At 36.1% G+C, this 16,805-nt stretch overlaps 1 protein-coding gene across 7 annotated transcripts in view; it reads left to right on the top strand.

Annotated features, from left to right (window-relative positions):
• Nucleotides 1-14,738, top strand: part of LOC104226272 (inositol hexakisphosphate and diphosphoinositol-pentakisphosphate kinase VIP2-like) — a 30,780-nt gene extending 16,042 nt beyond the window's left edge. For all 7 annotated transcript variants that reach the window (XM_070156410.1, XM_070156413.1, XM_070156409.1 and 4 more), the window contains 23 exons: nt 662-766; nt 1,715-1,807; nt 2,178-2,252; nt 2,828-2,913; nt 3,976-4,182; nt 4,262-4,361; nt 4,456-4,526; nt 6,476-6,557; nt 7,403-7,561; nt 7,706-7,748; nt 8,118-8,200; nt 8,433-8,495; nt 8,584-8,658; nt 9,019-9,144; nt 9,416-9,657; nt 9,843-9,887; nt 10,038-10,104; nt 10,474-10,545; nt 11,922-12,160; nt 12,315-12,372; nt 13,041-13,208; nt 13,767-13,841; nt 14,047-14,738. In XM_070156410.1, coding sequence (XP_070012511.1) covers nt 662-766; nt 1,715-1,807; nt 2,178-2,252; nt 2,828-2,913; nt 3,976-4,182; nt 4,262-4,361; nt 4,456-4,526; nt 6,476-6,557; nt 7,403-7,561; nt 7,706-7,748; nt 8,118-8,200; nt 8,433-8,495; nt 8,584-8,658; nt 9,019-9,144; nt 9,416-9,657; nt 9,843-9,887; nt 10,038-10,104; nt 10,474-10,545; nt 11,922-12,160; nt 12,315-12,372; nt 13,041-13,208; nt 13,767-13,841; nt 14,047-14,310 — 2,598 coding nt within the window. In that variant the 3' untranslated portion in view covers nt 14,311-14,738. The remainder of the gene's footprint in view (nt 1-661; nt 767-1,714; nt 1,808-2,177; nt 2,253-2,827; nt 2,914-3,975; nt 4,183-4,261; nt 4,362-4,455; nt 4,527-6,475; nt 6,558-7,402; nt 7,562-7,705; nt 7,749-8,117; nt 8,201-8,432; nt 8,496-8,583; nt 8,659-9,018; nt 9,145-9,415; nt 9,658-9,842; nt 9,888-10,037; nt 10,105-10,473; nt 10,546-11,921; nt 12,161-12,314; nt 12,373-13,040; nt 13,209-13,766; nt 13,842-14,046) is intronic.
• Nucleotides 14,739-16,805: the final 2,067 nt, after the last annotated feature.

Below are 16,805 nucleotides of genomic sequence, written 5' to 3'. Positions count from 1 at the left end.
GAGACTGCGGCTGCTCTGCTTATGGATATTCTTGCAATGTTCTTGTATTCTAATCCACAATGTCTTGTATAGAAACCCGCAATGGGTGATTGAGAATGATTTCGATGATCTGTGGTGATCCAGTGACTTTTTTCTTTAGCTGTGTCACGGATACAATTATTTTACAGATAGATTTTAAATGCTGCAGAGAGAAATTTAGACATTTGGCTAGGAGAGAGTTGCATTTGTCTGCTCGGATAATTTCATTATACATTGCCCGGGCAATAATTCCGGAGAAGGATTTAATATGTTCCTTAACTTCAATCCTTCGTCCAACATCCGTGATGATACTTAAAAGATCATTACTTTCATTATGATATTGTCAAGTCTTATTTCAGTTCCTGCTTCTCCTTGGGCTTCAAAGACTACTGGCAATTTCTGTAGGTGTCTACTTGTGACATTTCCTTTATAATGGAAAGTATGAGAGCAAAATGTGTTAAACTTGCAGCGAGCATCCTTATTCATATCTTTCAAACGCATTGCAACTTCTAACAATTGAAGTTCACTTATTAAGTCATCCATATATCTTTGCTTCTGCCACTTTTTACATTTATTTGTTGTATTTACATATGATGAGCATCAAAGTTGATAGTATGCACTTTAACTTCCTTCTTTCTTTCAGGTTGGTAACCGCTCAAGTGAATTCCATCCAGAAGTTAGAAGAGTGAGACGTGAAGGATCCTACATATATGAGGAGTTCATGCCTACTGGAGGAACAGATGTTAAGGTTCGTAAGTTTATACTTCAGTATCTATCAGTGAATGAGATTAACTGTTATTGGCAATTAAACTTGATTTTCTTTTTCTGTGGGTAGCATATCTCAGGTATTGTTATGTCTGGCAAAAAGACATCAAAAGTGGGTCCAAAAGTTTTATATTATTTTTATTAGATAATAGATACAGTGAGGAGAAAGTGTAATTACATTAAACAATGATGCAATACATGACTGGGAATCAAGATACAATATATTCAGGAGCTAGTTCAAAAAAGTAGTTAACAGTACTTTATCAGTACTTGAAATTATGGCACACTTGATCCATGAATATACATTCAATAAGAATTGTTAGTTGTTTCATTTTAAATGTAAGTTGTTAAAATTTAGAGTGAAATAATTTCTAAAACTTCTTGAAGAAAGATTAGAAAAATGAGATAATGAGCTTAAAAGTAGGAGAATAGAGTGTAGTGACAAGACTAATGAGTAAGAATTTAGGTGAAATTTTTGGTTTAGATTACTAGAGGAGACAGAGAAACCAAGGAAGTTAGTAATTTTTTGGGCAGGCCTCTGTTAATGGTAAAGATAAGTTGTATCTTGCTCTTCTTCTTCTTCTTCTTTTCGAATTCATTCTTGAATATCTATTTGTATGCGCTAAAAAAAGAAGAGCAAGGGGAGGGAGGGAGTAGTTAAATGCTAACCAAAGAAAAATTGTGGAGAGCTAAACTGCAAGTCCAACAATTTCCTCAGGGAGTGTCCATCATGGAGATAGTGATGTTCCCAAATTTCCATGCTTCTTAAATATGTTCTTAGCTTTCCATGCTTTTACCTCTTTGACTCGTAAGTGGTCTCCATTATGTGGAAAAATCCATGCTTCAAAATCCTTTTGCACGGCTTCAGAATTGTATAACTTTGCCCGTGATGCATTCATGCCTTTGAGTTTCTCTTTTTATATTTACATAGGTGTATACTGTTGGCCCAGAATATGCACATGCAGAAGCAAGAAAATCTCCTGTTGTTGATGGAGTTGTGATGAGAAATCCTGATGGAAAAGAAGTTAGTAATTTCTTTAACATCCTCGACATCTTTGAAGTCCGTTTTTTCTCCCTTTCCTGTTTTGTCATATCCTGAGGCCTATTGTCGAAGAGAAAAGTGGGGGAGAAGGGAAAACAATGGTGATATCATCTTCTTCTGTACTGTTTGGTTTAGTCACTGTGTTGCACTTGGCTCAGGAGACAGAATTAGTTTTAATAAAGTAATAATTTATTGATGTCGGGAATCTCCCCATATATAAGGCTCAGGAGACAAACTTATATCCCACTAAAAGCTCCTTAAAATAAATAAATTGGTGAAGTCTGATCTTTTCCTCTAGCAGCTGATATGTGCATTTATTTGGCTAAATGTTCAAAGTTGCTTCATTTGGCAGGTCCGATATCCTGTTCTATTAACCCCTGTGGAGAAGCAAATGGCAAGAGAAGTTTGCATAGCTTTCAGGCAAGCAGTAAGTCACTTAAGTCTCAAAATATTTGTCTACAACATTTGAAAATATGAGTTTCCTTGATCTTAATAAGCATGGTGAAAGCTATTGCAGCTAGTTTAGGTATTTGCGTCCTCATCTTTTGCTTTTTATAGGTTTATTTCAGTGCTCCCCCTCTCTCTCTCTCTCTCTCTCTCTCTCTCTCTCTCTCTCTCTCTCTCTCTAGTGTTGAGGCAGCATGATCCGCTTCAATGTACCATGTGTTTATTAGATATTTCCCATTTTGTTTTCATGGTTTTGTTGGTTGATTCTATCTCAAAATGGGTAACACTTTGCTCTAGTTCTCTCTAGCCTTTGGTGAAACTTTTGTGGCATGTGCAGAATCATCCAAATGCAAAAGATAAATGAGGCTAGTCCCCCTCCCTCACCCCAGCTATAAGACTTGAGAAATACGTTAATACTTCTTTCTCTGACCTCTAGCCTGCGGCATACTGTGCTGGCAATTTTTGTTTGATAATCTTTTTAAGCGCATCGATGACCTTGTTCCTCCATGTGATTCGGCAAAGAAAAAGATGACATTTTCTCTTTCTTTTATTTAGGTTTGTGGCTTCGATCTGTTGCGTTGTGAGGGGCGTTCTTATGTTTGCGATGTGAATGGCTGGAGCTTTGTGAAGAACTCTTACAAGTAATGTTTACAATGCTTCATGTTCTTCACCAATAAGAAAGTAAATAGGACTCCCAGTCAAGTCTAGTAACTGTTTTCATTTTTCAGCATTTCTCTATCAGCTTCATAATACAAATCGAACATGTATCTTCTGCCCCAATTGCGAAAAGAAAAAGAAAAAATGAAACGCAAAACAGAAGCACTTCCTTAAATAAATAAAAAGAAAGGGCAGCCCGGTGCAGTAAGCTCCCGCTATGCGCGGGGTCCGGGGAAGAGCCGGACCACAAGCTCTTCCTTAAATGGCAGGGAGAAACCAATGACTGGACGGATTAACATTGTTTAAGTAAGGTGAAAGTAATCAATTAATCTGGACCCATCTACTTCCTCTTAAATATGAACTCTCAAAGATGGATTATGCACTGGAGAGAGATTAATTCTGTACATCTTTAACGATTTTTTTTCCGTTCAAGAGAAGTCGTAATTCAAGTGAATGAGTCTGCATCGACTTTCACATAACAAAATTCGTAGGGGCTCCTAGCACATAGAGTGCCAATAATGGCCAGTTCTTAGTCGGATAAACTACACCCAAAAAGGGATAAAAGATAAACAAAGAAATATTTGAACCTAACTTATGTGTTAAGAGTATGTCAACATCAATAGGTTCACTTTTTGTCATGAACAATGTTTCAAGATTTATATGCTTAATTTGGTTAAGACCCCATGCTTATAATTTCCTCTCCTTGCCTGCCCATCTATGTTTTGACTGCACATCTCACTGTGGTACTCCCACTGATAAGAGCTGGAGTTTGTAGTTGAAAATTTAGTTCATGTGTTTGCTAAAGTGTCTTCATTCTTCAGTGCAACTTCATACATACGGCATGATTTTGAAGTTAAAATGTTTTGTCTCGACTTATTTTTTATAATTGTTGGTCGTATTTTCATTATTAGCATTATCATTACTGTTATCGAGTATTGTAATACTATTAGTAACGGCAGAATCGGTAGCACTAGTGTCATCTTCTGTGTGTGCATTACTGTTGCTTGATTCTAAAAGAGAGTTACCACAATGATGTCTGAGTGCAGGTACTATGATGATGCGGCATGTGTGTTGAGGAAGATATTTCTAGATGCGAAAGCTCCACATCTTTCATCCACAATCCCACCAACTTTACCATGGAAGGTCAATGAACCAGTTCAGCCTTCTGAGGGACTAACACGTCAAGGAAGTGGGCTTATTGGCACATTTGGACAATCAGAGGAGCTACGATCCGTTATTGCAATTATTCGACAGTAAGACATACCTGTTTGCTTTGCTTCCTTTGTTGACTAGGACCTTCTATTTTCCTCTCTTAAATCTCAATTTGTGCAGTGGTGATAGAACTCCAAAACAGAAAGTGAAGTTCAAGGTCACTGAGGAAAAGCTCTTAAATTTGATGTTAAAATACAACGGGGGTAGACCTAGATCTGAGGTGCTTCTTTGCTTTTCATTATCCTATTTCTAAATTATATTCCCAATGTTTTAGAGGATTGTTATTGTTCTTTTCTCTTCACAATCTGCTCCAGACAAAGCTTAAGAGTGCTGTGCAATTGCAAGATCTTTTGGATGCCACCAGAGCTCTAGTACCACGTACTAGGTAAGTGAAACTTATTGTCATTCTTAATAGAAGTTCAATTATATTGATTTCTTAAACTCACCTTTGCTATTGCCTTCTGTGCTTTGATCTTCAGCTCCAAACAAGTATAACGTGTGCACGATTCACCAAATTAGCTGAGGTGAAATAATAAATGTAAGAGTAACTTTGAAGACTATCAACTTGATAGATTTTAACTTGAAAAGAAGCAATTTTTGTGCTGAAATAAATTGAAAATTTGAACAATGTCATGCTGATTATCATCATCAACAACAACAAACCAGTGTAATCGCATGAGTGGGGTCTAGGGAAGGTGGGAATTATGCAACCTTATCCCTACCCTGGAAGGATAGAGAAGTTGTTTCCGATAGACCCTCAGCGGCAGAAAAGATGAGAAGTGCAGTGAAGACAAGTAGTAACAACACAAGATATTAAGAAAAACAAGGCAAAGAAAGCAATCACACAATAAGTAGTAATAGCAATCTAAAACGAACACAAGATATTAAGAAAGCCCACGTAAAGATAGCAATCAAACAATGGGTAATAATATCAATCTATGAAAAAAACGAAGCCATACTAGCAATAATGCTATCGGACTAAGAAAGGAGAAGGGGCACGCTCGACTATCTACTAACCTTCTACCCTAATTTTTGACCTCCACACCCTCCTATCAAGGGTCATGTCCTCAGTAAGTCCTGCCTAATCCCACTGCTTCTTTTGCCTGCCTCTACCCCTCCTCGTACCCACTAAGGCCAACCTCTCACACCCCTTAACTGAGGCATCTATTTCTCCTCTTAATATGCCCGAACCACCTCAGCCTCGTCTTCCGCATCTTATCCTCCATCGGAGCAACTCCCACCTTATCCCCAATGACTTCATTCCTAATCTTATCTGACTTGGTATGCCCGTACATCCATCTCAGCATTCTCATTTCAGCAACTTTTTACTTCTGGACATAAGAGCTCCTAACTGGCCAACAATCTGTCCCATACAACATAGTCGGTCTAACCACTTCTTTGTATAACTTATCTTTAAGTTTTAGTGGCACACTTATGCTGATAATCATGCGTGCGTAATTTTTTGGAAATGATGCCCACAATTTAAGAAAGTAGGTTAATTATCATTCATACAAAAAGGCATCCATAGGTTAGTGCTGAGCTGAATAAAGACCCTAGTATACTATTGCACACATTCATGGTTAAATAGGTGGAGGGATAGACTGAAAGTCAGATGGATTGTGCTCAAGCTTATAAAATCTTGACTCATTAAAAATTCCACGGATAAAATCTTGAACTTATCAGAATTTAATCTTTAATCTGCTTTTGGCCCTACCTGTCCTTGAAGGACTTTATTCCAACTTTTAGTCCCAATTGTTTGCTCGGTCAAATTATATATTGTTGAACAAAGGTATTAATGAATTACCCCATATTATTGTTGATCATATCTGCATTGTTTCACTGTGCTTTTCAACCAGGTATTAGAATCCATTATGTTGTAAAATTTCTGCTTCTTCCAGGATTGCGTGTAATTGTAATATGGAGGTAGTAATTGTAGTATGGATGTAGTAATTTACAGAGGGAACAATCCTGTTGCTTGTGTTTTTCACTTCTCGGTACAGCGTACTTTGGGGTAGTTGTAGAATTTGTTCTTGTTGGGTTCAGTCTGTATCTCATAATGATGCTAGTACTTCGTAGGTTTCACTGTTATGAAACTAGAGGGGAAATATTAGTTCTAAATTCTAATGACAATTGTCATTTTTCACCTTTCTTTACCTGGTCACCCCTGCCCATACAAGAATCGAAAGAAAATGAAAGAGTAAAACAACAAATTGGTTCTATTCAGTCTCTTCCATTCTTATAGAAAATTCTGCAACACTTACAAAGATGCAAAAATGATTGTCATTTACTGATTGGAAAAGACAATCTGGATTTGTTGCTCACTCTTTTGTATAGACCTGGTAGGGGAAGTGATAGTGAAGCAGAAGACTTTGAGCATGCTGAGAAACTACGTCAAGTTAAAGCAGTTCTTGAGGAGGTCAACACTATTTTCTTGCTCTATGCATTTAGCATGGCATAATATCATTGTTAATACATGTTGTAACGCAAAGTAGTTTCATTTTCTTTTCTTAAAAGAATGAGAAAGGAATATCACAATAAAGTAGAGGATAAAGTCTTAACCTATTTTGTTTTTATTTCCTTTTATTTTCTTAGATATCTAGATTATTGTTGAAGGTAATATTTCATTTATAATTTATTTTGAAGTAACTTGTGTTATTTTAATTCTGTTGCTATGTCCTCTACTTTGCTTTTGAGCTTACATGCCATTCAACAGAGTTATAGATCAGTATCAAAGAATAGGGCAATAGTTAAAGGAAAATGTAGTGGCAAATGTGAAATTTGGGCATTGCAACCTCTCCGTAGTAAGCTAAAGGGTTAATTGCACGAATGGTCTATGAGGCTTACCTTAATCGCGTTACCTCCCTTGTGGATTTCAAAATTACAGAAACTTCAGTAATCCAAACATTTTGTAATAGAACTATTTTGATATTTGTTGCTCGACTATTAGATCTTACCTTTAGAAATAATGTGTTATTTATTTTTGGGTGTGCCGGTGTCTTCGGGCGGACAGATGAGGTGATTTCTGGGATATAAAACGGTAAAAAATATAATGGCAAGCATAACTTTAACAAAGAAAGTATTCTTGTTTCTCTTTCTTCATTGCTGTTTCTTAAACGAGGGAATTTTTGTCTTTTATATTGCTCTGATGTATTCTCCCGAAAATTGGAGTATAAGAATCCAAGCAGGCTAACTTGTTCAAAATTGATATGCTATCAATTTGATCTGTTCTTACCAATTGTTAAGTTATATATTGGATTGCAGGGTGGCCATTTTTCTGGGATTTATAGAAAGGTTCAGCTAAAGCCACTGAAGTGGGTTATGGTTCCAAAATCTAATGGCGAAGGTGAAGAAGAAAGACCTGTTGAAGCTCTCATGGTTCTAAAATATGGAGGTGTTCTCACTCATGCTGGAAGAAAGCAGGTGCTGTTACGCATTAACAGTTTTGTAAATATTCTAAATTGGCTTAACATTTGATAGATAACTGCATTTGTGACAGTTACAGGTTTCTGTCCTGCGGGGAATAACTTTAACCTTTCTTCTTGTTTTTTGAAAATTCCTTTGCAGGCTGAAGAGCTTGGAAGATACTTTCGGAATAACATATATCCAGGTTGGCTTGTATTCTTGGACATCTCGCATTTGACTTTCCAAACTTTTACTCTAAAGTCATATCATCCTTTTGATAATGTTTTCTGACACGAGGTTTAGATATTGCAAATAAAGTTCTTCCTTCTAAAACTTTAATAATTTGGGAGCGTCATCAGCAAACTCTAAATTTCAGTTTCCTTGTTTTCTTTTGAAAATGTTGTATCCAAGCTCTGCAGGTGCAGATGATTAATGATTTTTGATGAAGAACAAACCTTTTTCCGATTTTGCTAACTGGAGAACTTGTGTGTTTTTTTTTTTTTGGGGGGGGGGGGGTTGGGGGTTGGGGGTACGTTATTGCATATACTACATTCCAACTACTTTGAAATCACAGGTGAAGGTACAGGCCTACTTCGGCTCCATAGCACATATCGCCATGACTTAAAGATATACAGCTCCGATGAGGGTCGTGTGCAGGTTTGCTTCTTTTCCTTTCTTAATAAATATTTAATATTGTAAGTATCGACTGTTCGTTGTTCTCCAATTCTTTTTCTATGTAACTCTTTAGTATGTCAAATTATCTCATACGAGTTCTCTAGTTTTCCTCATCTCTTATATTGGTGAAAATTCATATTTCATTTCCCTTGCATCTTATTTTATCCAATCTCCTCTAACCCTTGAGTTTGCTTTGTGCATAAACTATTGGTAGATGTCTGCTGCTGCATTTGCCAAAGGTCTACTTGACTTGGAAGGTCAATTGACACCTATCCTGGTCTGTATCCATGTCACAAAGATTTGCTTCTTGAATAGAATTCACAACTGAGATTTAATGAACTATATATTTTCTTCTTCACTTGAAGGTGTCACTGGTTAGCAAGGATTCATCTATGCTGGATGGACTCGCCAATGCCAGTATCGAGATAAAAGAAGCTAAGGTTTCTTCTCTTCTTTGCACTGTATTATTAAGTTTGTTATTATATGTGAATATCTTTATCCGGTGCTAATTTGCAGTTGTGGTTATTTCAATCCAGAGTTCTTGTAGTGTTCGAGGATTGAAGAGTGTAAATATCTATCCAGCAACAGATTTGTTAAAAATATATGCTTTTACCCGAGTTTTTCTTCACATAAATGATTCTAAAAAAGCTGAAGTGATCTAATGCAGTGTCGACTGAACTGACTGAACGCATCGGCCTATTAAAAAGATATGACTTGTACAAAACTTTAGTGCACTCGCAACTTCCAATTCATTGGTCCGCCTTTGGTTAAGATGACATTTCCCATTATTCTATTTACAGGCGAGGTTGAACGACGTAATTATTTCTGGATCAAAGACTCTACATAATAGTGGATCAGCAGAGAAGCCTTGGATGGTTGATGGAGCTGGACTCCCACCTAATGCATCTGAACTTCTGCCCAAGTTGGTAAAGTCTTCATATGCATGTTCTGTTTAGATCAATCTTCTATAAAAAATCAACCTCAAGCATTAGCGGCATGTTGTTTTCTCCGATTGTTGAAATTTTATCCTTTTTATGCCCCTGTTCCACTTCCTTTTCCTTCTCGGGGATATGGTTTGCTTTAATTCCCAGATTAATTTGCAAGATTTTGAATTGGGTTGTTTGGTGTCTTCTTTCCTTTGTGTTGCTTCCTGTCTTTCTATATTTTCACTGTCAGAAATCTCTGTCTTGCAATCAGGTGAAATTGACTAAGAGGGTGACAGAACAAGTGAAGCTTCTTGCTAAGGATGAAGATGAAGAACTTGCAGAGACAAGTTCTTATGATGTGATTCCGCCATATGATCAAGCTAAAGCACTTGGTAAAACAAATATAGATGTTGATCGTATTGCTGCAGGTTTACCTTGTGGCAGTGAGGGGTTTCTACTCATGTTTGCACGGTGGAGAAAACTTGAGAGAGATTTATATAATGAACGCAAAGAGTAAGCTGTTGCTAGCTGAATCTAACTTATTTTTGAAATTGGATATTTAATAGTTGCTCCTCATATCTTTGTGTCATGATATTAATGGTTTGGGATTGTCCTCTGTTGAATATGTGCTATCGATTTTTGGATAAGAGTTGTGTCATTATTGTTTATGTTCTCCCTAACACAGTATTCAATTGCAGCCGCTATGATATCACTCAAATTCCAGATGTTTATGACTCTTGCAAGTAAATCAACTCTCTTACATGTCTTATCATCTTTATTTAATGAAAATTACTTGATTTTTGTTTTTCTCCATCAAAATACCGTTGAAAGAGCATGTTTAATCTGGTGTTTGTTTTTGTATTTACTCGATGAACTTCTGAATTGTGTTACAGATATGATCGTTTGCACAATTCACATCTAAATCTAGAGGGTTTGGGTGAACTCTTCGAATTTGCACAGGTACGAGAAGGAACAACTACTAGCATAGTGTTTTTTTTTTCTTTGAAAGGAAAGATCGTGTCTTCTCCTCCAACACTCCTCCCAATGAAAGAACCAAAAAAGGAAAAGAAAGAAGAATGAAAGAGTAAAAAGATCACAAAATGTAATGAGCTAGAAAAACTGTTATTTGAGCTCCCCAAGTTTCTTTCTCTATAGTGACAAATTACCGTGATGGCATTGTTGATTTACCTGAGCATCTTTAGGCTATAACTTTGGAGTGTCCACTAAAATGAAAATTCTATGTTGTCGTACAATGAAGGATTTGCAGTGTTGTCTTAAGAGTAAGCATGTCTGACCTCCACAAAATATGACTCTGCCTTTGTATCTCAGCTACTTGCAGATGGTGTTATTCCTAATGAATATGGGATCAATCCAAAGCAGAAGCTGAAGATTGGATCAAAAGTAAACTTCTTACTTTCAGAGCCATTTGCATTTTTCACTTTCTTCCTTTCTGTAAATTAGAGTAACTTCATACATATTTCTTGTCTACCTATTGTTGAGAAAAAGGGCAGCAAAAACTGTATATCATGTAGTATTTCCTACTGACTGTTACCGACACCCCTACACTCTTTAGTCTTAAGAGTGAATGAAGAAGTGGATAGTATTCAAAAATCAAAGTTTAGCGGTTACCTTCTACATCTATAAGGTATATCTAGATTGAATCCTCTTCCTCTTCTAGTTAAATTGTGCGCTTCAACCTAGACTATTGGGTTTATCAGTTAAAAGAGTGTTGTGGTTTATCAGCAATCTGGTGCAAAGAATGCAGGCAAGTACATGTGGATGCCATTTTGCGTGCAATTCTGACTTTTCCAAAAGTTCTTAAGTAGCCCCTCTCCGGTCTGCATTGCTTCTATAAATATGTGCTTATGGAAGGTAACCGTTGGTAAAGTTAGTTGTTGAGTCCGATATAGTCTACACTCCACATAGCACAAATATTATGTGTTATGTATATTTAACACCTATAAAAGGTGTCTCTTGTATTGATTAGACTGTTGAGCAATCTTTTTTTCATATTTTTCCCATGATATCTAAGCCTCTACGATCTTCTATGATCTTGGTAGAGACTAGAGACTCAAGTAGCTTCCATCTGGCAGTTGGAGGTCGTATGCCACCTGTCCCGTTATAGTTTTCTTCTTGTATTCTTATCCCTCTTTTCTGCGACTCTTCTAGAGGCAACATTCTTATCCCAGGGACTATTCTGTCAGCTCCACGCCTATTCCTCATGAATGCCCCACGGGAGCTGCATTACTTTCCAGTTAATGTTCCAACAACATCACTTTTTCCAGCCAGATTCTGACAACGAAAGCTTCCGATGATATTCCAATCACCAAAAAAATTCAGGCGAAATTTCTTTTGTGTTATTAAAATAAGCAAGCTCAAGTTGATCATTCCATCTTGAATTTGAGGGGGCGTCTAAAAGTAAAGTGTTATCGAGTTGGAGTATTAGAGCTAGAATATTAGATATTAAACTGGATATTGTCCATGTTGAACAGATGTCATTTTTGTTTGGCACGCATACATTATGTCATTTGAATATCAAGTAATCGATTCATCTTCGTCATATTTCTCCATTGCAACCGTCAACATGTGCTTAAGGAAGGGAGTAGCACTGCAGCTTGCGTTCTTAATGGATCACTGGCTATGGTCTTGGCTCTCCATGGTTTAATAGGAGTCCTTTCAATTACACTTAAATCATATATCTGGTAGAGCTTTGCTTTATTACAGATGCAAGCTTCATGGAGACTTGAATACATCATCTTAAGATTATGACATTTCAGATTGCTCGCCGCTTGTTGGGTAAAATTTTGATTGATCTGAGGAATACTCGTGAAGAAGCTCTTAGTGTTGCTGACTTGAAGAGTTGTGAAGACCACCATTCAGCAGTAAATAAGACAGGGAGTGATCCCAAGCTTAACGCTAGGAGTGAAGACCTTAGGAAAAGTAGCTTCACCAGTGTAAAGTCAACGGACCAGGATGATGATGAAGACAAAGAGACCAAGTACCGCTTAGATCCAAAGTATGTGGTCTTTATCATTAGTAAATGAAGAATGCTGAATCTTTATTTATCTTGTAGTTTAGAGATGTCCCCATAAATCAAGGAAGATCTGCTAAAACATCTGTTGTGTTATTCTTTGACGTTTTTTTTTTGTTTTTAATTTTCTTGTTTTTAGGTATGCAAATGTGAGGACACCAGAAAGACATGTGCGGACACGCCTTTACTTTACATCTGTGAGTGAAAACCTGCGGCTGAGTTTTGTTACTATTTCTACTGTATTATACAGCTGCTACTGGTGATTTTCTTCCGCACTTCCTCTTAACCCTTGGAACCCTGCATCCTTATCTTTTTAGCTAGAATTGGCAAAACATAAAGGTATAACAAGCAGAAATATGTCAGTTTATAAACATGAATAATGATGGTGATATGCTGATAGTAAACAAAAATAGCAGGCAGCTAAGTTCAAATCGACTACAACGAGACCAAACGTAAATGTGTTTTACTTGATTTTGTCTGTGAATTTTTAAAAACCCCTGATACTGAAATATGAGGGAGCAAATTTCAAGTCAACCAATTTCATGATCAAACATAAATGGTCTTGACCTGATTCTGACTTTTAAAACTGACGAGAACACTTGATGCCTGCAGCTGGATAAAGAGATGAATGTTCCATCTGAACTTTCTTCAGCCGACTTTATGTTTGTTATGATATCTATATCGCCATAATTTTGTATTTCTTCCTTAAATTTGCCGGTTCTACAAATTTTCTATGATTAGATTATTTTTTAATCTTCTTTGGCTTTTGCTTGTCTCGTCTGTTTTGGCTTTTATCATTAATTTTGTTTTTGTATCCCTTATCTTTTCTTTTAACTTGCTAGTTTTACAATTGTTTGACTGTCAGGAGTCACATATCCATTCCTTGATGAATGTACTCCGTTACTGCAACCTGGATGAGTCTCTTCATGGAGAAGCCAGCCTTGTGTGTGACAATGCTTTAGATCGCTTGTTCAAAACCAAGGAGCTTGACTACATGAGTTATATTGTATTGAGGATGTTTGAGAACACAGAGGTCAGTACATCCTACTGAACCTTTATTGAGGTACAAATAAAAACAAAAAGCAGGATTACTAGTTACTGAAGTGAATCACTATTTCTGCGTCCTTAGATTTAATTTAAAAGTTGGTAAGGTAAAAAGTTTTGAATCACTATTTCTGCGTCCTTAGATTTAATTTAAAAGTTGGTAAGGTAAAAAGTTGTTAAAACCTTTTCAGCATATCAGTGAACCATTGGCAGAAGTATGGAAACCCTCTTAGCAGGACACTTCTGCACCCTTATTAGGTATAAAGTCAGGTATAAGTTCTTACAATTTTTATGGACTTAGTATATGAACCAACGGAATAAATAATGCAGCCCGGGTGAAGATACATTATTTTGAACTTATTAGACGCAACTTGAGATAAGTATATCCCAGCAAATTTTACATCTCCAATGTTCCTACTTCAACTCTTTCGGCAAATGGCAGCATGGAGAATACTCTTATTGGTTGTTAAAGTAAATGCTCAGTGTAATAATCCAGATTTGTTTTTCTTTTTTAAGTTGGATTCATTTAGCAACTTTATTCGCGCAGGTGGCTTTGGAAGACCCAAAAAAGTTCCGCATAGAGATGACTTTCAGCCGTGGAGCAGATCTATCACCATTGGAGGTATGTTGTATCCATTCAGGAAATGTAATTACAAAGAAATTCTGACTGCTGTAAAACCACTTCATTAAGGTCTAATTTCTGATAATGCTGACAGTAAAAGCACAGGAACGAATCATTGTTACATTCATAAGTCTGATTTGCATAAAACTCACAAGATGTAGAAATTCCAGGCCATTCATTTACTTTCTTTCCATATAACATTCAGAAAAATGACAAGGATGCAGCTTCATGGCATCAGGAGCACACTGTGCCAATTATGGGTCCTGAAAGGCTTCAAGAAGTGGGATCATATCTTACATGGGAAAACATGGAAAAAATGATTCATCCATTCGCCATGCCGGCTGAAGATTTCCCCCCACCATCAATCCCTCAAGGATTCTCGGGCTACTTTTCAAAAAGTGCAGCAGTTCTAGAGCGCCTTGCGAACTTATGGCCCTTTCACAAGTATGGGAACACTAATGGGAAGTAGTTCTTTCTTTTTCGCCTAGTTTTCCCTTTTCTGTGGTGGTTTGTTGGGATTGTCTTCTCAAAGGTATTGGCAAAATCAATTGAAGAATCAGTAGTCGCTATAGAGTTCAAAATAGCAGCTCTTTTTGTTAATTACCATTCTTGAATCCTTTTTCCCAAGTCTTGCCAATCATTATTCATTCTTGTAAATAATGGAACGTTTTGCAATGAACTCTAGTAGCCAGCCACAACTCACAGCACTAAATTCTTAGTGAATTAGCCTAAAATTGCTTTAACTTTTGCGCTTCTGCCTCTTGCGCAGATCTGACCCTTTTTTTTTTGTGCTGATGTTATATTATAGTATTTAATTATGAACAAGAGCAGGCAATTCTCTAACAGTTGTTCCCAATCATAGTGCTATATGGGGATACTGTTGAAGCATTAGAATGATCTTTGGAGATCAGAATTGCACTGGTTATAATTTGGATCTGATAAGCTTTTAGGAACAAACATGATTTTTATATTTGATACCAAGATGATATTGCCGTCATTGCATTCTTTTTCAACTTGGTGGCTAGTACCCGCATTGGGGCCTAACTTGTCCATGTTTGCATTGGGAAGTTTTACATTTAGGGATAAAGCACTTCCTAGCAAAGGTAACTCCATAGGCGGGATTCGAATACGATCTCTAGTTAAAATAATGAAACAGTAGTTACTATTTCTTGGTTTTCCACGTGATGTCTCTGTAGTTTCCTATTCACATGGAAAGTAACTTTCTTCTAAATTACTTGAAAGTTGTTTGATACTAATTAGGATGAACATAAAACACCAAGGATCGGTAGTAGCGGAATAGCTCAGTACTTAATGAAGTACGTGAAAACAATGGAAGATCTTTTATGGTAATTAGTTTCACTTTACAATATAGCTCTATATCATCATAATTGGTAATCAACAAAAAAATTCACTCTTTTGGTTTCATTTTATATAGCTTTGTTTGATTATTCACGATTTCTTTTTAAAAAAAGAAGGATTTTTAAAACTTGTATCCTAAAATAGTTAACAAATTTTACATGGTTATAACTTAAGGTAAATGAGAATTTTTAAAGTTAAATCGTTTTTAAATATAAAAAAATATCATTCTTTTTTGTATAAACCAAAAAAGTAAAATATATTACGCAAATTGAAATGGAATAACTGTCATTACACCTTAAGTTACATTTTATATATATTAATTTAAATTCTTTTAATAACGTCACGTAGCATTGGCATACATGCAACTTGATTGTCATAGGAAGAATGGACTCACAAGTGACAATTCAGTCTTTCGTTGTCAAATAACTTCTGTGACTTAAAACACGTATCATTCCAATTCCCACTCTATTCATGCAATAGCTTTCCAGAGTAGTACACTATTTATATTTGATTAATCACTTCGACAATTAAGGTTCTGTCGTCATCTTTTGTTTTCTTTCACTTGCTTTATCAGTTTATAAGTATTTTAGCATCATAGTGTATTTATGAGGTTGAAGGAATATTCATCGAACAATTGAACAAGTTACTCTAACGAAGAATCCGTTACCATCCCCGCACGAAATGTTAGAGATAGATATTTAAAATGTTGAAATTGGTACTCCTTAATTAAATATCCCTGACAATTCTGGGCTTGTTATAAAATAATAAAAGAAGAATATTGCAAAGAAAGAGAGAAAATTCTTATTGCTTTGAGATCAATTAAAATGGAATAGAACCCCTTTATTTATAGGGGAAAATGACTTAGCCACCAAGTAACAAATCCTAAAATCTACCTAAAGATAGACATTTACCATAAATATAATTCTATTTATAACACTCCCCCTTGAATGTCTATTCAACAGATAATATGCCCCGTTAAAACTTTAACTAAAATAAAACCCAGTGGCAAAAAAATTCTAGAGAAGGAAAAAGAGTACACATGTTTAGAAATACACCTTTTGGTTGCCTCATTAAAAACCTTGCAAGAAAAATCAATGGGACAAAACCTTGTAAGGGAAAAAGAGTGCAACGCGCATTAGCTCCCCCTGATGAGAGCATCAATTCACATCCTTGAGCTTTCGCATCCCAATCTTGTGCACCATCTTCAAAAGATCGTTGGTATAGATTCGATAAACAAATCAGCCATATTAACTTGAATGAATATGTTGAACCTTGAAATCATCCTTCTTGATAGATATGTAATGTCTTCATATAATATTGTTGTGGAATAGCTTTTTCAATATCTCCATAGAGGTATTTTCGCTATCATATTATCATGCTTATAACTATAGCAAGATACACATGCATAAATTGCACTTAGGATGTGGTACTTTAGGACCAAGAATTGTACATGCTTCAAGCGATTTAAATCTTCAAGGATTGTTATATAAGTTAAGTCATATAAATGGACTTTAGGTGCATATCAAGTTTTATGTCATGCAAGACATACAAGATAGATAAAGGTGATTGCACACACCATTGACTTTATACTTTCAAGTGTTTGAA

Source organism: Nicotiana sylvestris, chromosome 9, assembly GCF_000393655.2.
Source record: "Nicotiana sylvestris chromosome 9, ASM39365v2, whole genome shotgun sequence".
Classification (NCBI taxonomy): Eukaryota; Viridiplantae; Streptophyta; class Magnoliopsida; order Solanales; family Solanaceae; genus Nicotiana; species Nicotiana sylvestris.
Note: the sequence above shows the minus strand (reverse complement) of the source record. Positions and strands in the feature narration are given on the sequence as shown.